The sequence below is a fragment of the Tursiops truncatus genome, chromosome 3, assembly GCF_011762595.2.
Source record: "Tursiops truncatus isolate mTurTru1 chromosome 3, mTurTru1.mat.Y, whole genome shotgun sequence".
In the NCBI taxonomy this organism is placed as follows: Eukaryota; Metazoa; Chordata; class Mammalia; order Artiodactyla; family Delphinidae; genus Tursiops; species Tursiops truncatus.
Genome location: NC_047036.1, coordinates 46472058 through 46489128, shown reverse-complemented (window position 1 = coordinate 46489128; position 17071 = coordinate 46472058). Strand labels below are relative to the sequence as shown.

The following is a 17071-nucleotide window of genomic DNA, read 5'->3' as shown; positions in this document are numbered from 1 at the left end:
TGAGCCTCAAAATACCATTACTAATGGGCATTGATTGGGGTTTGGAAATGTTTTTACTTCAAAAACTGTTGTGACGGATGTTTTGTAGGGATTAGGTTTGCACACATCCAGTTACTTGAATTCATTTTGCTAGGAGTTTCTTTATTAATTTGCTTGACTTTTATTTTTTAAAAACACAAAGGCAGTCTAGTGCGGCGGTTACATGCATGGGCTCTGGACTTGGACTATCTGCTTTAAAATCCCAACTCTATTACTGGGTGTGTATAACCTTAAGGAAGTTATTTAATTTTGGCGCCTCAGTTTTCTCAACTTTAAAATGAAGGTAGTAGTACCTGCCTCATTAGAATGATTATGATGACCACATTAAGTCACGATGCAAAGTGGTCGTTGGTTTTGCACTTAAATCTAGAGAATTGCTCAGTCATTCAATATGCTAGGGAATAATCCACTATAGATATAGTGGAAGAGGGGATTCTTCTGTCTGCAAGTTGAAGGCAAAATGCCTGGCTATTCTCATTGAAAGAAGACCCAGAAATATCACATATTTTGTTAAAATTTTAGTGGCCATCAAAACCTATTGTCTTTATTGAAGTCTGACTAATACTTAGAGAGAGCATTCTAGTGTTTCATTTTAGCAGAGTAATCAAGAGGAATTCTGTTCTAGTATTGGAAGCTTTTTAAGTGACCATATCAGGAGAAACGGAAAGAGTCTTGAGTTTTGTGTTGCAGTTTTTTTTCTCAGAAATAAAACAAACATGCTATGTTTATGTTGCTGGTATAAATGGTGCCCTATAAAATGGTAACTTTTCTTTCAAATTAAATGGTAGCTTACTATTTCAATAGATAGATCCCTAATATTTAGCTTTAATCTAGGGGGGGGGGAAGCCCACTTAACTAGATTTAATCTAGTAACAAAACCCATTTAATCTTTTTATTAAAATGAATTGAGCTTGGAAGAAGACATTGTCTGCTCAAAATATAGCTCTAATATAAATCAAGCAGTTATATTTCTTTTGTTCAACAAACCCCAGGTCCTTTCTTTTACCTTAACAGCCTTTTGATGGTTAATTAGGTGAACCACACTTAATTAGATGGAATGTATAATTGATTAAGTTAAGAAAAATCTAATCTAATTTGACTTCCTTATTGACCTGAATGCTCATGTATAGCCAAGGAACAAATCCTTCTAATTCTTATGTGATGAGCTCCTATCTTCCCATTTCTACACAAATTTATATTGAAACAGAACTGTGACAATAAGCAGTCTTCAGAATCATCCGTCTCCAACTTATAATATACATTGCCACCAATTTAATCTTATTTGAATTTCTCTGTATATTATTTAGCTATATCCAAAATACATAAATTTTACTGTTTTTCCGTAGAAGTCTACAAATCCAACACCTCTCACCTCCTCTAGACTATTTACCCCCCCAAAACATCTTATTATTTTTCTTCGACATGTACTTTCTTCTAAGGCCTAATTTAAGTCCTGCTTCTTCTTTGAGTTATTTTCCACTGGTCTAGATATATATAGGTTACTCATTTAAATCTTTGAGGCACTGATTGTTTCTATTATTAGCTTCATAGTTATTATTTATTTTCTCTGTTGGAGGGGTTGTATATATCTTTTATTTTCAAATAGATACTTTACTGTGTTTAATCTCTGCCAACCAGCCCAGTACCTAATAGATGTTCAATGATAATGATGATTTGAAAACCCTACTCTACAACGTTCAGATGTGCTTTTAGATATGGGGATAATATAATTTTTTTTTTTTTTTTTTTTGCTGTACACGGGCCTGTCACTGTTGTGGCCTCTCCCGTTGAGGAGCACAGGCTCCGGACGCGCAGGCTCAGCAGCCATGGCTCACGGGCCCAGCCGCTCCACGGCATGTGGGATCTTCCCAGACCAGGGCACGAACCCGTGTCCCCTGCATCGGCAGGTGGACTCTTAACCACTGCGCCACCAAGGACGTTCCGGGATAATATAATTTTATCATCAGAATTTATAAGGATATAAATTCAAAATAAACACATTGAAAATATAAAATAAAATAATTTTCAAATATATTAGTTTGTAAAGTGGAAAACTACCATGGAGTTTAATGAAAACGCGTCCATATCAAAGAAATACAGGCATGTAGATGAAAAAACACTCAGGAATTCCACCTCAAGCTGCCCTCACTTGAATACCATGTCTTTGTAAGAATTTCATGACTTGGCAGGCTTCACAGGCTGTCACCATATATGTCCCAAGTGAAGCCAAGGACAGAATTTAGTGTTAACTAAACCAAGAGCTCAGGACACTCAGATTTCTACTATTTTCCATAGAAATATTCATCATTGATTTTAAATATTAAATCAGCTTTCCTTTTGGGGTGGTTTGATATACAGTTGAAATAAGAGGCCCTGGGACTTCATAGACAAACCTCTGTTGTGCATTGTTGAACTAATGGCTTTGGGTAAGTTATTTAACCTCCTTATGACCTCTTCAGTAAAACAGTGTTAATGAAATAACACCCTAAGAGTTATTGCAAGAATTAAATGAAAGAAAATGCAAAATACCTGGTATATAGTTGGTATCTACTACGTGTAAACAAATTTCTGTAATTTCCTTGTATCAGTTAGTGGCAGGTTTCATTTACTGGGTGTTTATCCTGTACCAGGCACTCTTCATATACTTTGTATCATGAGTATTAACACGCTCCGTCTTTGCAGCATTCTTATGCAATAGCTATTATTCTCATTCTGTTTCACACATGAGGAACTAAGCCATAGACAAAGTACACAGCTAGTAAGTATCATAGCTGGGGTTCCAAACATGCTTTTGGGTTCCATACATACCCTCTTAACTGCTTGACAACATAATCTCTCCCACTCTCAGGTCATTTCCATGGACCACATCCTGTGGACAATTTAAAAAGCAGTCTCATTTTAACGCACTATTTACCTAACTAAAACATGGTTGGGAGAAACCTACAATGCATTCCATAGTCAAGTATAACTCATTTTAATTTATCCATTCTTTTGAATTAACTGTACCATTGCTCCCTTTCAGTTGTGAGAAATCCAGCCTTGCTTGATCTTACCTGGGCAAAGGCATACTTTGTAGTCGTTGTCCCAGAACTGTGCAAATCTTATTTCTTATTTGTTTTGCTGCTTATGAATAATTAATTAAATAAATGCTTTCAAGGATTCCAAAGAAGCTAAAAAAACAGATTTTGAAAATCCACAAAAAGATATCTAGGAAAACTTTTGTTAAGTTAAGAGATGTTGTCTGTTGTTCTAGGCGTGGGTGCTTTTATCAAAACATTTCTCCCACTTTCAATTTTCCACTCGTTAAAATCTAAGGCCTTATTTGGCTGTCACTTACAGTACTGTGTTTTTTGGAGAAGTTTCTGGCAGCTAATTTTTAAAAGATTTTGTTAAAAAAAAAAAGAAAGAAAGAGAAAGCAAGCTGTGTAGTCCTCCTGTTGGAAGAATTCCTCTGACCTTCTGCATTATTATAAAGAGAATTGCCAATTTATCCAGGCCTCCCCCACCTGGTTATCTTCAGAACTTTACAATGTGTGCTTTTCCTAAGGCAGTTATTTTCAAGCATGATTTTGTAACACTGCAGGGTTTTTCAAGCTATTTGAAGGAGGTGGCAAAGAATTCTCAAAACCAAATTAATTTTATTTTCAAAAAGGAGCATGCATGCCATAAATCATTGGAGGGCATTCAAGAGGGTAATTGTAGATGTCAGGAAATTGAACAAATAATGATAGAATATGGGCACCTGTACAGAAGTAGACAATTCTGCTTCTACAGTGGAACCCTTTAACATGCACCAAGCAATGGGAGATTTGCAGAACGCCTTTTTCAGTCTTAGTCCGTGTTTAACCACAGCACTCAATGATTTGTTAATAGAATAGTGTTGTATCTTCTATTTCAGCGTAGTTGCGATCATCCACAAAGTGCCCAGTCTCTTTGAGCATCCACATGGCATGCCAATTATGAGAAGATTAGCGTGTAAATATTTTACTCCTCTTAAGGGAAGGTCACCGTAAGCAAGAATAGAACCTAGAATTCTCTGAACTCAATGAATTTCCCAGCATAGATCCTATATCATTCTCAGTCATATCAATCCCTTTATTTGGTCACTGAGAATCACTTTTCTCTACTTAGAGCCAGGCATTTAAATATCTTCAGCTTCCAGGCTCTCCTCTGGGTACCTGGGCTACACTTTGTCAATTGTTTTGCACTTTATCTGCCCTACTGGATTATAAACTCCTAGAGGGCAGGGACAGCATGAGACTAACCTTTAAATATCCTAGAGCACTCGATATAGTGCCTAGCACAAAATAAATGCCCACAAGTGTTTGTTGAATGAAACTAAGTCTTTAGAAAGTGGGAAATTTTTCTTTCTTTTCTTTGCCATGTCAGTTTACTGCCTACTGTTTTTTTTCTCACTTTATCCTGTTATCTGAATTTTTTATTTCTACAAACCTGAACAGAGTTTATTTTACACCTACTGATTACAATTTTTTTTTCTTTATGAACAAAACTTGCTTACTTCTTCTTTATTGGAACTTCACATTGTAATTCCTCATCCGGAGTGCACTTCTTTCTTAATTTCCTTTCCATTAATTTTTGATGTTTCCCCTCTTCAAGCTTTACTGCAACTCAGCATTCCCTCTTTACTTATGTACACCATTCTCATTGTATTTTTCTGCCCCTGATAATTTCACTTTTTAGGGCTTCTGGTGTCTTTTTCTGAGCATAGTGTAGTCCTTTCCATTAAATTATAAACCCTTTGAGGGTAAGCTTATGCGTACCTGTTTTGCACAACTTCCAATGTAATTGTCAGGCCCTCAGCCCGTTTTACAGAAATTGGCTATTCATTTTAATTATTACTTAAGTGTGTGTGTGTGTGTATAAAACAAATTTTCTGATTAAGTCATGGTACATGTGTCTCATTAAATTATTATAGTGGTCACCACCAAGTGGTGACCCTGTGCTTCTGTGAACAGAACATCAGAGTGTCCTTTTCTGTAACATTTTAAAGACAAGAAATTAAAACTTAAGGTGGAAAAACCAGGGAAGGCAGTAGGAGGAACTCTTAGAATTGACCTAATAGTAATCATAGAAACCAAAAAAAAATTCAGTCAGACTATTCTATTCTGCATTTCCTAACTCCTTCTTAAGTTACTGTGTTTTAAATTTTTAAAAAATATTTTCTTAGATCCTGAGATATGTGATTTGATTTCAATCCTGAGCTGTCTGTAGCATCACTAGGCTGCTGGGGACATCTATAATCAAAGGTTTGGATTCCCTTCCAAATTCAGTTCTAAGGTTTACACTTCTGGTGTCTGTATAATGAGATTTAACAGGCCTTATCACCTACTTACTTGAATTATTGTAATACTTACATTTTTTCTCCAGTGGCAAACTAAATAGGTAAGAAATAATATCTTCTCTTTTATTTTAAACCTCCTTTGAGTAAGTTTGTTGAAGCTATTCTGACCACGAATAAAAATCTTATATTAAAAACATTTAAGGAAATAACTATGAAAAGCTAGATTTATTTCTTCTATAATTGAATAAAAATGTATATACCATAAGCAATAATTGAAACTCTAAAATCTTTTTTAGTCCCCTGTGAAAACAGTCTGTTCCTCTGGGGGATCATAAGTTTAAATGTAAAGAAATAACAAACACCATTCCTGTATGTAACTTGTGTTGTTCCACGCTTTGAAAGGGCCTGTATTAGCAAGGCTAAACAACACGACGCAACCTGTAATGTGTTCCATATGCAGTATTTTGAAACCTTTTGTTTGGTTTCTAACTAGAGAGAAAGAGGGAGGAAAAGAAAGAGTTCATTTTATTCTCTTGGGATTTGTTTTATAAGGTGCATCAGATTGAGTTTAGCCAACAGGGATGTATTTCTCCTTGTCTAGCTCATGTTTGTTTATTCTCTCCTTATAAAAACCAGGGACTAGCAATTTATTTTATGAACGCGGACCGAAGGGAGATAAACAGACCTTGCGGGAGAGGAAGGTCAAGTTCAAAGTTTTTCTTTCCTTTGGATTCAGGAATAAGCAAATGGAAAGACCAGCCAAACAACCAGCAGCAGGCATCTGATGGTTAAGCCCTTCCCCCCAGGACTTTTTATGTACATAAGCAGAAGTCACAGGAGCAGCTGCGGCGCATTAGTTCCAATAGTTTAACAGGCTGCCTTGTAGCGCTGACAAAAGCCTCGCTCGCCGTGGCTTCCCTCCATGTTCCTCTGCCCTGCGAGCTCGGCGGTGATCTTCGGCAGGGGATCGGCAGAGGAGGGGTGACGTTCAAGAGGCTTCCGCCGTGGAGTGCGCTCGCCTCCTCTACTCCCAGCCCAGTCTCCGCCGAGAGACTGAGGCAGGCGACCGAATGAACTAGCAGCGGCACGATCCGACCTGCTTCCCCGGACATCTCCCCGAGAGTCCGAGGAAGGCAATCACTGGAAAGAGGCCAGGGAACCACGTTGCCCTGGATCGTTGCCAACTGTACAAAGTTGACTGGGAAAATGGCTCAGCAGACGGCAAGCCCGGACACTTTAACGGTCCCTGAAGTGGATAATCCGCATTGTCCAAACCCCTGGCTGAACGAGGATCTTGTGAAATCCTTGCGGGAAAACCTGTTGCAGCACGAGAAGTCCAAGACGGCAAGGAAATCGGTTTCTCCCAAGCTCTCACCGGTGATTTCGCCGAGAAATTCCCCCAGGCTCCTGCGCAGGATGCTTCTCAGTAGCAACATCCCCAAACAGCGGCGGTTCACAGTGGCACATACGTGGTAAGGTTTGCACGGATTATCAGACATGGTGGCCAGGTGCCTCTGGGTGATTTCTGCGCCTCCCGCTTTTCACTTTAGGGGTAGGGAGGGGAGCGTCTTCGTCTTCACTCCTGACCCGTGATTTATCAGAAGTAATCTACCTTAATAAATCCCACAGATGTCCAAGTCAGGGCAGGAATCCTTGAGATTGATAATAGGAGCCTTTGAGGTGGGTGGTTCTCAAAGTTCAATTCCTATTGCAAGTTCCTACAAGAAAACTGAATTCCAGATGTCAAATAAGAATGCAGGTTTTTTTTTTTTTTTTTTTTTTTTTCCTATACGATGTGGTGGTGTTTCTTTGAATTCCTAAGCTAGTTGTCCTGCCAGGTCCTGCAACAGCCTAGGAAAGAAAGGACCAGAAAGGAGAAGAGGAAAATCATAGTTTGTTCTCTTTTCTGCATGATCCCCAATTAAATAGAGATGTGTATGGAGTGTGTGTGTGTGGGTGTGTGTATGTGTGTAATGGTGTGTCCAAGTAAAACCCCTCCTAACTACTGACTTTAATATGTTTGTAATCTCAACGCGCCTTTTCAGTGGGTTTAGGAATGCCGTGCAGAAAGTTGCAGGCTGGTACTCCGTAATGCTGCCATGTGCTTTGAATTTGAATTCTTCGACTATTTTGTCAATATTTTTATTTTCTTTACGAATGTTTTTATCTTCTGTATAGTAGGTGAATTTGTTTTAGGTATATGGTACCACGTAGGTTTCTAGACGATTCTTGATATTTTCATGCTCTTGTAAAAACAAATACTAAAATAAATCATTGTGTGAGCTTATTATGGTGTTTCTGCCTGAAAAGAGGCAATTTTAGGCTATGATCAGAGAAAGAGGGGTCTGTGATACACAGTTGGTTAATTTTAGGCAGTAGTAGGTTCTATGCACTACTTCCACATTTTGGCAAAATGAAAATTATGGTGAAGAGAACAGACATAACAGAAAAAAATAACGAGCACGTTAGTTGAGAAACTGAATGATTTTTATACAGCTTTTCTGTAGAACACGAAAGAGTATGCCAGGAATGGAAAAAACAAACAAAACAGAACCCAAACAAGCAAACAAACAAACAAAAATCCCCCAAAAAACAGAATCAAGACTTCCAGGAAAGTAGCAGCAAGAAATAGAATCAAAATCTAAACTTAAAGCCACATGGCCCTACCCAGGAATGCATTCATGTCATAGATGAAAATAGGCAACAAAGGAAATAAAAGACAGGACCCACCCAAAGAAATGTCTGACCTCAGAATTGTCATTTTAAATAGCTAGATCTCTGATCGGGGAAGTGTTCTTATTTTCCCCAAGATTTTAACTAAGTGGCATTTCTAAATTTAGTTCTTATTTTCCCCAAGATTTTAACTAAGTGGCATTTCTAAGTTTAGTTAGATATAATGCTCGTAAGGGGGGTAAGACAAACATTGATTTTTTTCAGTCTTAAATGATGGAAAAGGATGACTTCTCTCTGAGGAAGATACTATTGAAAGAATTTGTCAGAGATAAGTAGTGAATGAAAGGCATAGATGAACACTAGGAGATGCTCTGAGGAGAGGGATGGCTTGAGACGGAGCATCAGATGCCAGAGCAGGAAAGCTGGCTGGAGTTCAGACAGGGTCAGGGCCAGAATTCTGGTATGCAGTGTCCCTTTTGGTTGAGATGCCTTTTTAATTATAGTTCCTTAATTGTACCTGTTGCTAAATGAGTAAGCCTCCACTCAGACACTTGATTTCTGAGTGAAGCACCCTCGAGTTCAGCTGAGGGTTATCGGAACTATTTGGACATGTTGAGATGTAAGGAAGGCAGGAAATCTCATGAAAACAGGCTTTCTTCTGAAATTTCTGGCACTTCCTTTTCTGATGCTGTTTGGAGAAACTCCAAGGTCACAATTTCTGCTGATCTTTCATTGTGGTGTATCAGGTCTCCAGCAGATGAGGGAGGCATCAAAAGAGCAATGGACATGAAAAAGAAAAATCATGATACCAAGTCTCAGTAACAAAGGGGAGACAATATCCCTCATGGATAAAAAAGCATCCAGCAAGGGAGTTGGAAAGAGTGCCTCATATTTTCCTATTGGTTCAACAAGCCACAAGACGTTCATAATATCCACAGGCATCTTTCGACAAATATTGTTCCATCTGTGCTTTCATTACTTGGACTAAGCATGATCCAGAATTTTAAAAATTTATTCCAAATTGTGCTGCATATATATATATATATATATATATATATATAGCTATCTAAACTGCTGCTACTACCGCAACCATAGTCAAATCCTTCCCTCCTCCTAAATTAAACGATCCGCCATTTAAATACACACCATGTGTGTTCCTGCCTCAGAATATTGGTTCCTATACTTGATATTCCTTTCCATTCGATATGTATATATTTAATACCTACAGAGTCCAAAGTGTTTAGCTTGTACCTACTGATCACAAAGTTGAACAAGAGCTGTTCCTTGGTTTCAAATTATTTACACTACAGTAGAAAAAATCATATTGGAAGGCATCTGATTAAGTTCAGGTAAACATTTTGCTCTACGACATACTCTCCAAATCTTAGTGGATTGACACAGTAAATGTTTATTTCTTCTGCGTCTTGTGGGGAGCTAGCCTGCCCTGGGGTAATTCAGGGATGCCAGGTTCTACTATCTTGCGGTTCTTCTATTGGTAACACATGGTTTCCAAGTTTGCCAGGCTCAGCTGAATCCGAAGATGGCAGAAGATGGCATTTGTGAGTTTTTATGAGGCAGGTCTAGAAGTGCACACATTACTTATCCCAGAATTCCCCAGATAGAACTCAGTCCTGTGGCCACATATAACTGCAAAGAAGGCTGGGAAACCTATCTCAGCCACGTTGCCAGGAGTAAGGTAAAACATCTGGTGAACAGCCCACCCATGTCAGTCACAATGCAGTAACAGCTGCTGGTTCACCCTCTATACCATAGTTAAATTCATAGAGTAATATCTATGATGACTGGTCCTTTAACATCTCTGCATACCTCCTGGATGAGGATTATACAGAGCAATTCTATTTTTTTTGACAAGTCTAGTGACTGGGAAGTCCTTGCTTACATACAGTTGAAATCTCCTTCCTTGTAATTGTCATCCTTGGTTCCTGGATCTGCTTTTTTTTTATTTGTCTGCGTTGGGTCTTTGTTGCTGCACGTGTGCTTCCTCTAGTTGCGGCGAGTGGGGGCTTCTCCTGTTGCGGAACATGGGCTCTAGGCGCACGGGCTTCAGTAGTTGTGGCGTGTGGGCTTCAGTAGTTGTGGCACGTGGGCTTCAGTAGTTGTGGCGCATGGGCTTAGTTGCTCTGCGGCATGTGGGATCTTCCTGGACCAGGGCTCGAACCCTAGTCCCCTGCATTGGCAGGTGGTTTCTTAACCACTGCACTACCAGGGAAGTCCCCCTGGATCTGCTTTGAAAAACCCCACAGCTTGAATCTCTCCCGTCTTCCATAACTTAGCCCTTAAGGCAAGAGGCTTGGAGTAACCCATCAGAGAGCCAGGACCCTGCTCTATTCATCTTGGCACATCCATTAATCAGTAGTGTCAGTGTTATCATGCTTTTAAAAAATTATTCTCTTAACTAAACACCCTAGGTTATTTCACGTTTATATGCTGTAGTTATCAGGTTGATCCTGGTTGTTCTTAACCAGACTTCACTTGGATTTTCACAACCCATTTAAAGAGTATTTTACTGAATTGATACAATACTCCAGGTGCCGTGGGACTCTTGGACAGAGAGCATCTGAGAAGAAGTCCGATTACTTACGTTTAAATTTTGACTTCCCGTTTACTATTGTGATTTTTGAACAAGTTGCTTAACATAGGCTTGTTTCTCTGTTACCCAATTTCCTGGGAATAGTAATCGTATCCACTTGGTGTTGTGGTTTTATTAAGTACAATTATGTGTAAATTAAAGTGTTTTGCACAGGGACAGATACTTAATGAGGGTCATTATATAAGCTAATATTTTCTTTATTATGTGTCCATTAATCCAGTGTCGCTCAGCCTGAATCTCTAGGCTCATGTCTACATTTTTAAATGGTTACCCTGTCAGTTGTTTGTGGATGGGACAATGTTTTTAGTAATAATTATATCCCTAGCTAATGTTCATTAACACTGGTGTTCGATCTGGTGCTGTGTGTTAGATTAGGACCCTCTTGTATTCATGCTTCTCATCACTTTGTTTTACCATGTTTACTTAATGTCTAGTACTTTGTAGTCTAGTGATTATAGACCAGACTCTGTTTTCATCAGAGTAGGGAATTCCCTCTGATGTCAACATGAACGTAGGGAATTCCCTCTGATGTCAACATGAACGTCAGCGGAATTTCTGGTGAAGAAAACTTTCAGTGTTAAGTTTATTTCCGGAAAATCAGTCAGGCAAATCTTTATATTTTTCAGTTTTTTTTCCTTACTTTACGCTGGGTTCTGTGTACCAAATGAAGGAACGTGTTCTAGAGTGTGTAAGTGATACTAGGCAATAGGATTTCTTTGGGCAAGATACTATCCAGGTAATACCATGTGTCTTATCTTTAAAATTTCTGTGTATGTGTGTGTGTTTTTAATTACAACATATCCAAAGGTAGAAGAAGCAGTTAGTAACGTCCTTAAACAACAAAATAATTTCTTTAGGTGGATTTTTGAAAGGCATTTTTCAGGAGACTTTTAGAAAATCTTAAAGAATTTCAGGGAGCTAGATAAATGTTTTGGGCTATAATTTTTGTTTATTATAAATTTCTCTTTACTTGGCATTGGGTATAAAATTGCTCATGTTTAAAAGTAAACATTTGCTTTCTTGAGCCATAATTTCTGCAGCAACTACAGTTGCTCTCATGGTTGTTGTTTAAGAGAGAAATACACTATAAATTTTCTTCAAGTTACAGAAGGATCCAGAAACCCTTTATCACCTATAAAGAAGAAATCCAGCCATTTAGAGAGTTTATAGGTCACACACAAACACACCGCCACACACACCCAAGTAGATTTTCAAAGCTATTATTTAGGTGTTCTGTTTGAGACTCTTTCTTCTTTGTTCCAACTCTCCTACATTGGCCTGACTTAATTTTAAGGTTATCTCCTCCCTTATGGTGAGGATACCCAGAGAAGGGCATTGCTGGTGCTCTCCTAGGAGCTGGGAACCCAGAGGTGGGCTGTGGTTATAGTGTGATACAAGGAGGTGGGGAAGTTTCCAGGGGAAATTTTCTGGGACGCACAACAGGAAGTAATGCCAGCAGGTTAGGTGGAGCCAGTTGGCTGAGTCTTTAGCTGTGTCTCTGGTGTAATTGGCTGTGCGGCTTCTGCAGGAATCTTGGGGCACTGCAAGTTAAGGGTGTCTGTAACTTTTGAAAAGCATACTTAGCCTTTCCTAAAATCAGAAGACCCCAGGAAGATATTCATCTTAAAAACTTGTCAGTTGCCTTTATGATATTTAAGAAATTACAAAATAAAAATGTGACAAATAGTTACTGAGGAAAATGAAGAAAACAATGAAATAACATGGCAATTTATGACTCATGTACTTTCTGTGACCTTTGACATTTATCTTAAAGAGAAAAGAGATTAAGTGTATCTGTACCAGCCAAAGTCAATTCTGTCAATACTAGTGGTGAAACTACTTCCAGGCAAAAGCACAGTCTTTTTTATAAACTTGGTAGAAATGCTGAATGAGAAGAAAGTAAAAAATTGAATCTCAGAGTTCATTAAAATAATTTTTAAATCATAGCTTTAATTTTAGAAGTTATTCTTTATACAAATTTCTTTATAAATAACAAGCTCCTGTGAGGTTAGGTAATTAATTGAGCTTCAGAGCTTCAGCACTTTTTTTTTTTTCCTTAGACAGGAAGCTACCAAAATTGTTCTTCAAGTAGCAGTTTCAGGAAGAAGCTTTATTGTCACCAGTGTGACAAAGTTATGTCATTGTTTTTTAATGGTTTTGCTTTTGGAAAAAAATCATGTTTTTAAACTGTGAGGAGTTTAGCATAGGGGAAGCCATGTATTTCCAGCTCTGTGGCCACTTCATATTTGACCTTAGTTACTCAACCTTTTTGAATTGTAGACTTTTTATTCATAAGTCATATGGCTATAGAGGCATTTGATATTTACAAGTAAGAAACTGACTAAATTTACAAAGTGATAACAAACCACAGTACATTTAAGATAAGTAATTAAAAAGAAGTTCCAACTTGCTGTTGTGAGCTAGTGAGGTGTATGCCTCGTGGGTAAAAACAGGGGACAGAGTGCTTTAATAATTCTGTGGTTCATAAAAAGGCTGCAGGACCTTCAGAATGAAAGCATTGGTGGTATTCACTCTAGGACACCATCTGGAAGCCATGATTTAGGGTAGGAAACGTGGAAATCTGTAGATAATAATAAAAATTCAAATTAAAATTTTTTTTTACTGTATCTTCAATTATATACCATCTTAACACACCAATCTCTTCTACTATATATAAAAAACAGGAAAAAATCATTCATGTTCAATTTTAAGGACATAAATGCTGTCCAGCTATTTCAAATGAAGTACTTATTTTCAAAATGAGATCTTGAGTTGATATGAGACCAAATTGTTTAATTTCATTTTAGACTAAAAACTTTAGGTTCATAATAACATAACTTTATAATCTTAGACTTATTATAACATAGGCAATAATGATTTAGCTCCTGCTGTGTGTCAGATACTTTATGTACATTAACCTTTCAAAACAAACACGGTTGCATTTAAGTATTATTAGCTGTATTTTACACATACACATGCCAAGGCCAGAGAAATTGGTACATACCCAAGATCATTCAGCTATGCAGCCATGAAGTGAGTTGACTTAAAACTTAAACTCAGGTTTGCCTAACTTTCCACCGTGTATTCTTTCAGCATTACCTTCCTTTGGGCTAAGAATCACATTCACATTTATTTCCCTACCCAGCTTGTATATCAAAGCTGCAACAGTGAATATTCAATGACTTCCACAGAATGGTGGTTAGTTAACAGAAGGGTAGGAACAGACCCTTTCTTAGTGTGGAATCTCAGTTTATTTGTTTCACACCTGTGGCTTGTATGAATGTAGACTTTTTTTTTTGACAAAAATATGTGTATGTGGAGGAGAAATCTATGTCCTTGATGAAGGAAGGTTTTAAGGTCAACAGAAAACATTCTGTTTTAGAGTAGTTTTAGACTAAGACTGGCATCAAGACAAAACCAATCAGAGGATAATTTTATTTTCAGTGATTCAGAGAGAAAGGCATGAAAGGCTTGAGCTCTGAAGAAAAGATTAAGTCAGAAATCTATTAAGGTTCGGTTCCAGAAGAGCCAGCTGGAAATGATGGTCTGCAGGCTCAAGTCACTAAGCAACAGAGCAGCAAACTGCTTGGTAACCAGAGCTGGCTTGACTCACAGGCTGACGGCGAATGACCGGGTGGCCAGACAGGAGGACCACAGCCCATCTGACCTCAAAACACTCTCCTTCTACCCATCCTCCAGCTTTCCTGCCCAGTCCCCCCATTTTGGGATGGTCTCTTTGACTTAACAAGATACCTGCTTTCAGAATGGAAATATCTCTGGGACCATAAGTACATGCTATCTGTCTTCTTTAAAAGGGCATTTCTGAGATTGCTTTCTTTGGGCCAGTATATCATAGATAAAATGTAAAGTTTAATGAGAGGAAAGAAAGTGAAAACACTGGGATTAATGGCTCGACTTTGGGTTTTCAGGAGCAAATGTGTACAGGGCCAAATTGCCTACTTCATTTGGTGAGATCTGTCCTTGAACTCTGAGAGCACAGTGTTGCCATTTATTTAACACTTTCTGTCTTATGCTGTCTTCTTTTTCATGAGTGTGTTTTGACTGTGCAGCTGGACTGTAAGTTCCTAAAAAATAGGACCCCTCACATACATCAATCTTTGTATCCATTGTGAGGGGCCAAGTGCCACCTGTATAATATATATTTAGTGAATACTTGTTGTTTAATTGAGAAACACACCCTCAATTGCTGTGGCTCTTATGCTGAACACCTGGGGAGATCTATAGCCTTCCAGCCTAGAAGTCCTGGTGATGTCCTGTTTGATTGCCATAGTCAAAGAAGTTTCAAACGCAATGATTAACCATTTGTTTGGACCTTGTCACCACGGCTCTGTGTGTGTGAGTGTGTGTTCTGGGTTTACACACACCTAGATGGGTATGATGTGACTTTAGTATACATGAATGAATCCGTATATGACAGTGTCACTAATTTGTCAAGTATATGCATTTTAATAATTTTTAGTTTATACTTTGAAAATAATTTATGCCTGTTGTATTTCTGAAAAAATATGAAAATATATTTATTATTTAATAATATATAATTTATATATTATTTATTTATTTATATATAATATAATAAATAAAATATATTTATTATTCTTGGCTACTGAATAGAGCTACTGAATAACTAGCTTGTTAAACTCTTATGACTAATTCTTATCTGTTAGAATTCATAGTGGTTCAATTATACACAAGACTTTCGCTAATAAAAGAAATGCCAAGATTTTGAGGAGAAATTTGAAACAAACAAAATCCCCAAAACACCCTGCAGGTTTTTTTTGTTTGTTTTTTTAGTATGAAATTTGGAGAAATTTGAACTGACAGAAACAAAGTACCACTTCTCCAAAGTACATCTTCAGAATAAGTAAAATTGAATAACAGAAAAAAATTTTCAAGAGATTTAGCAGGTTATTTTAATGTAAATATTTTGTCCATAGTTCATACCCACTTTTACCTTGCAGTAATTTCAAACCAACCGATTTCCTTTCCATTAGTCTTATGAGATAGCCCTCTGATCAAATTAGCTATCATTAAAATAAAGTGGCTTCCTCTGTATATTATTATTAGGAGGGTACATGGTGTTTTTTTCATTTTCTTATATAGCTGATTTCACATTTATACTTATAAATGGTGCGTGTGTATTGTTGACCTTTTGAAGAAAGCAACTTTCTGCCTAATAAGGTTATTTGGATTATCATTTCTACTGGTTACCTTCTTTAGGTTTATAGTATTTGTTTTACTTTGCAGGGTGATTTTTTTTATGACTTTCTACTGAGTGTGTGCCAAATAGAACAGTGTATGATTTATGGGTAGTAATAACTAAAACTTATATGAATTGGAGGCGGATGACCCACAAGGCGGAATGCTATACGGCTTGCCTCTGAATTGAACCAGGCTTCTTTGATAAAGCCCTCTTACAATAGCAATAGCAGTGTCATTAATGGTGCGCTTATTCCTGTATCACCTTCCCAGTTTAAAGTACATCTGTGGGTCATTTGTACAGTGTTGTATTTAATTTCTTTTTAGTTGATGTATATTTTTATTTAAAGGCCTATATGTTTAAAAATGAAGCTTTATATCCTTACTGTAAATTGGAAACCAGTGTCATTTATCATACATGGAAGATAATTGAACAAAAATACAATGAATAAAAGCTAAATAGATTCAAGTTTAACTGGATACTACGACCTGCTAGAGGGTCTGAGTCTGAGGTCTGCTCTCTCTTCGTTTAAAGTGGCAGTTAGTAAGTCATGTAGAGATGTGAAAGACCAATTAAGTCCTCCTCCTTCAGGTAGTAAGAATGACTGAAAGGATTGGGGAAGGAAATAACTTTCTCATTATTTAATTCAACATTTTAAATTCAGTAAATGACATCCCTTAGGCCTAAAACCATCTTGGTGCACCAGATTCTCTAATGTGTCAACTCAGTGGTCCTAAACCACTGATACTTCCACTGTTGGAAGAAGGACCTCGGTTTTTGTAGGGGTTCTTTGGGTCTGAATCCCTTAGTTGGAGGTAAATGCACTGAACTTGGATTGGGTAATTCCAGTTACCCATTGAAAGTCAGGTGTTGGTACCCCATTTTTATCACCCTATAATTATTAATTTCCTACCTGGTAGCTGCAGAGATGCAAAGAAGCATAGAACTGCTCTGTGGAAAACTGCTATACCTGCTAATGGCAGTTTCTAAGTTCTACTTCCAAAGGGCACAATCATGGGCTTTTTAAAACGGTGAGGATCTCTGTGCAAATAGGTGAAAGGTGAGGTAAGCTAGGAGCCCAATTTTTCTACACCTCTGTAATCTCATGGAGGATTTACTTCCAGACTAGAACACCCACATGGGACCGGCTACCTAACTTTCAGGGTTCAGTGTGAAATGAAAATGCAGAAACTCTCATTCAAAAGAGTATTAAGAATTTCATGAAGGC

General features: G+C 37.7%; 1 protein-coding gene across 2 annotated transcripts in view; it reads left to right on the top strand.

Moving 5' to 3' along the window:
- The window catches only part of PDE4D (phosphodiesterase 4D), a 1282340-nt gene that overhangs the window by 540101 nt on the left and 725168 nt on the right, over nucleotides 1–17071 (top strand). Inside the window, exon 1 of one of the 2 annotated variants that reach the window (XM_019930017.3) lies at nucleotides 5903–6813. The exons of the other annotated variant lie outside the window; for it this stretch is intronic. Within the exon in view, the coding sequence (XP_019785576.1) occupies nucleotides 6548–6813 (266 nt within the window). The 5' untranslated portion in view covers nucleotides 5903–6547. Of the gene's footprint in view, nucleotides 1–5902; nucleotides 6814–17071 lie in introns of those variants that run through there. 2 annotated transcript variants of the gene reach the window in all.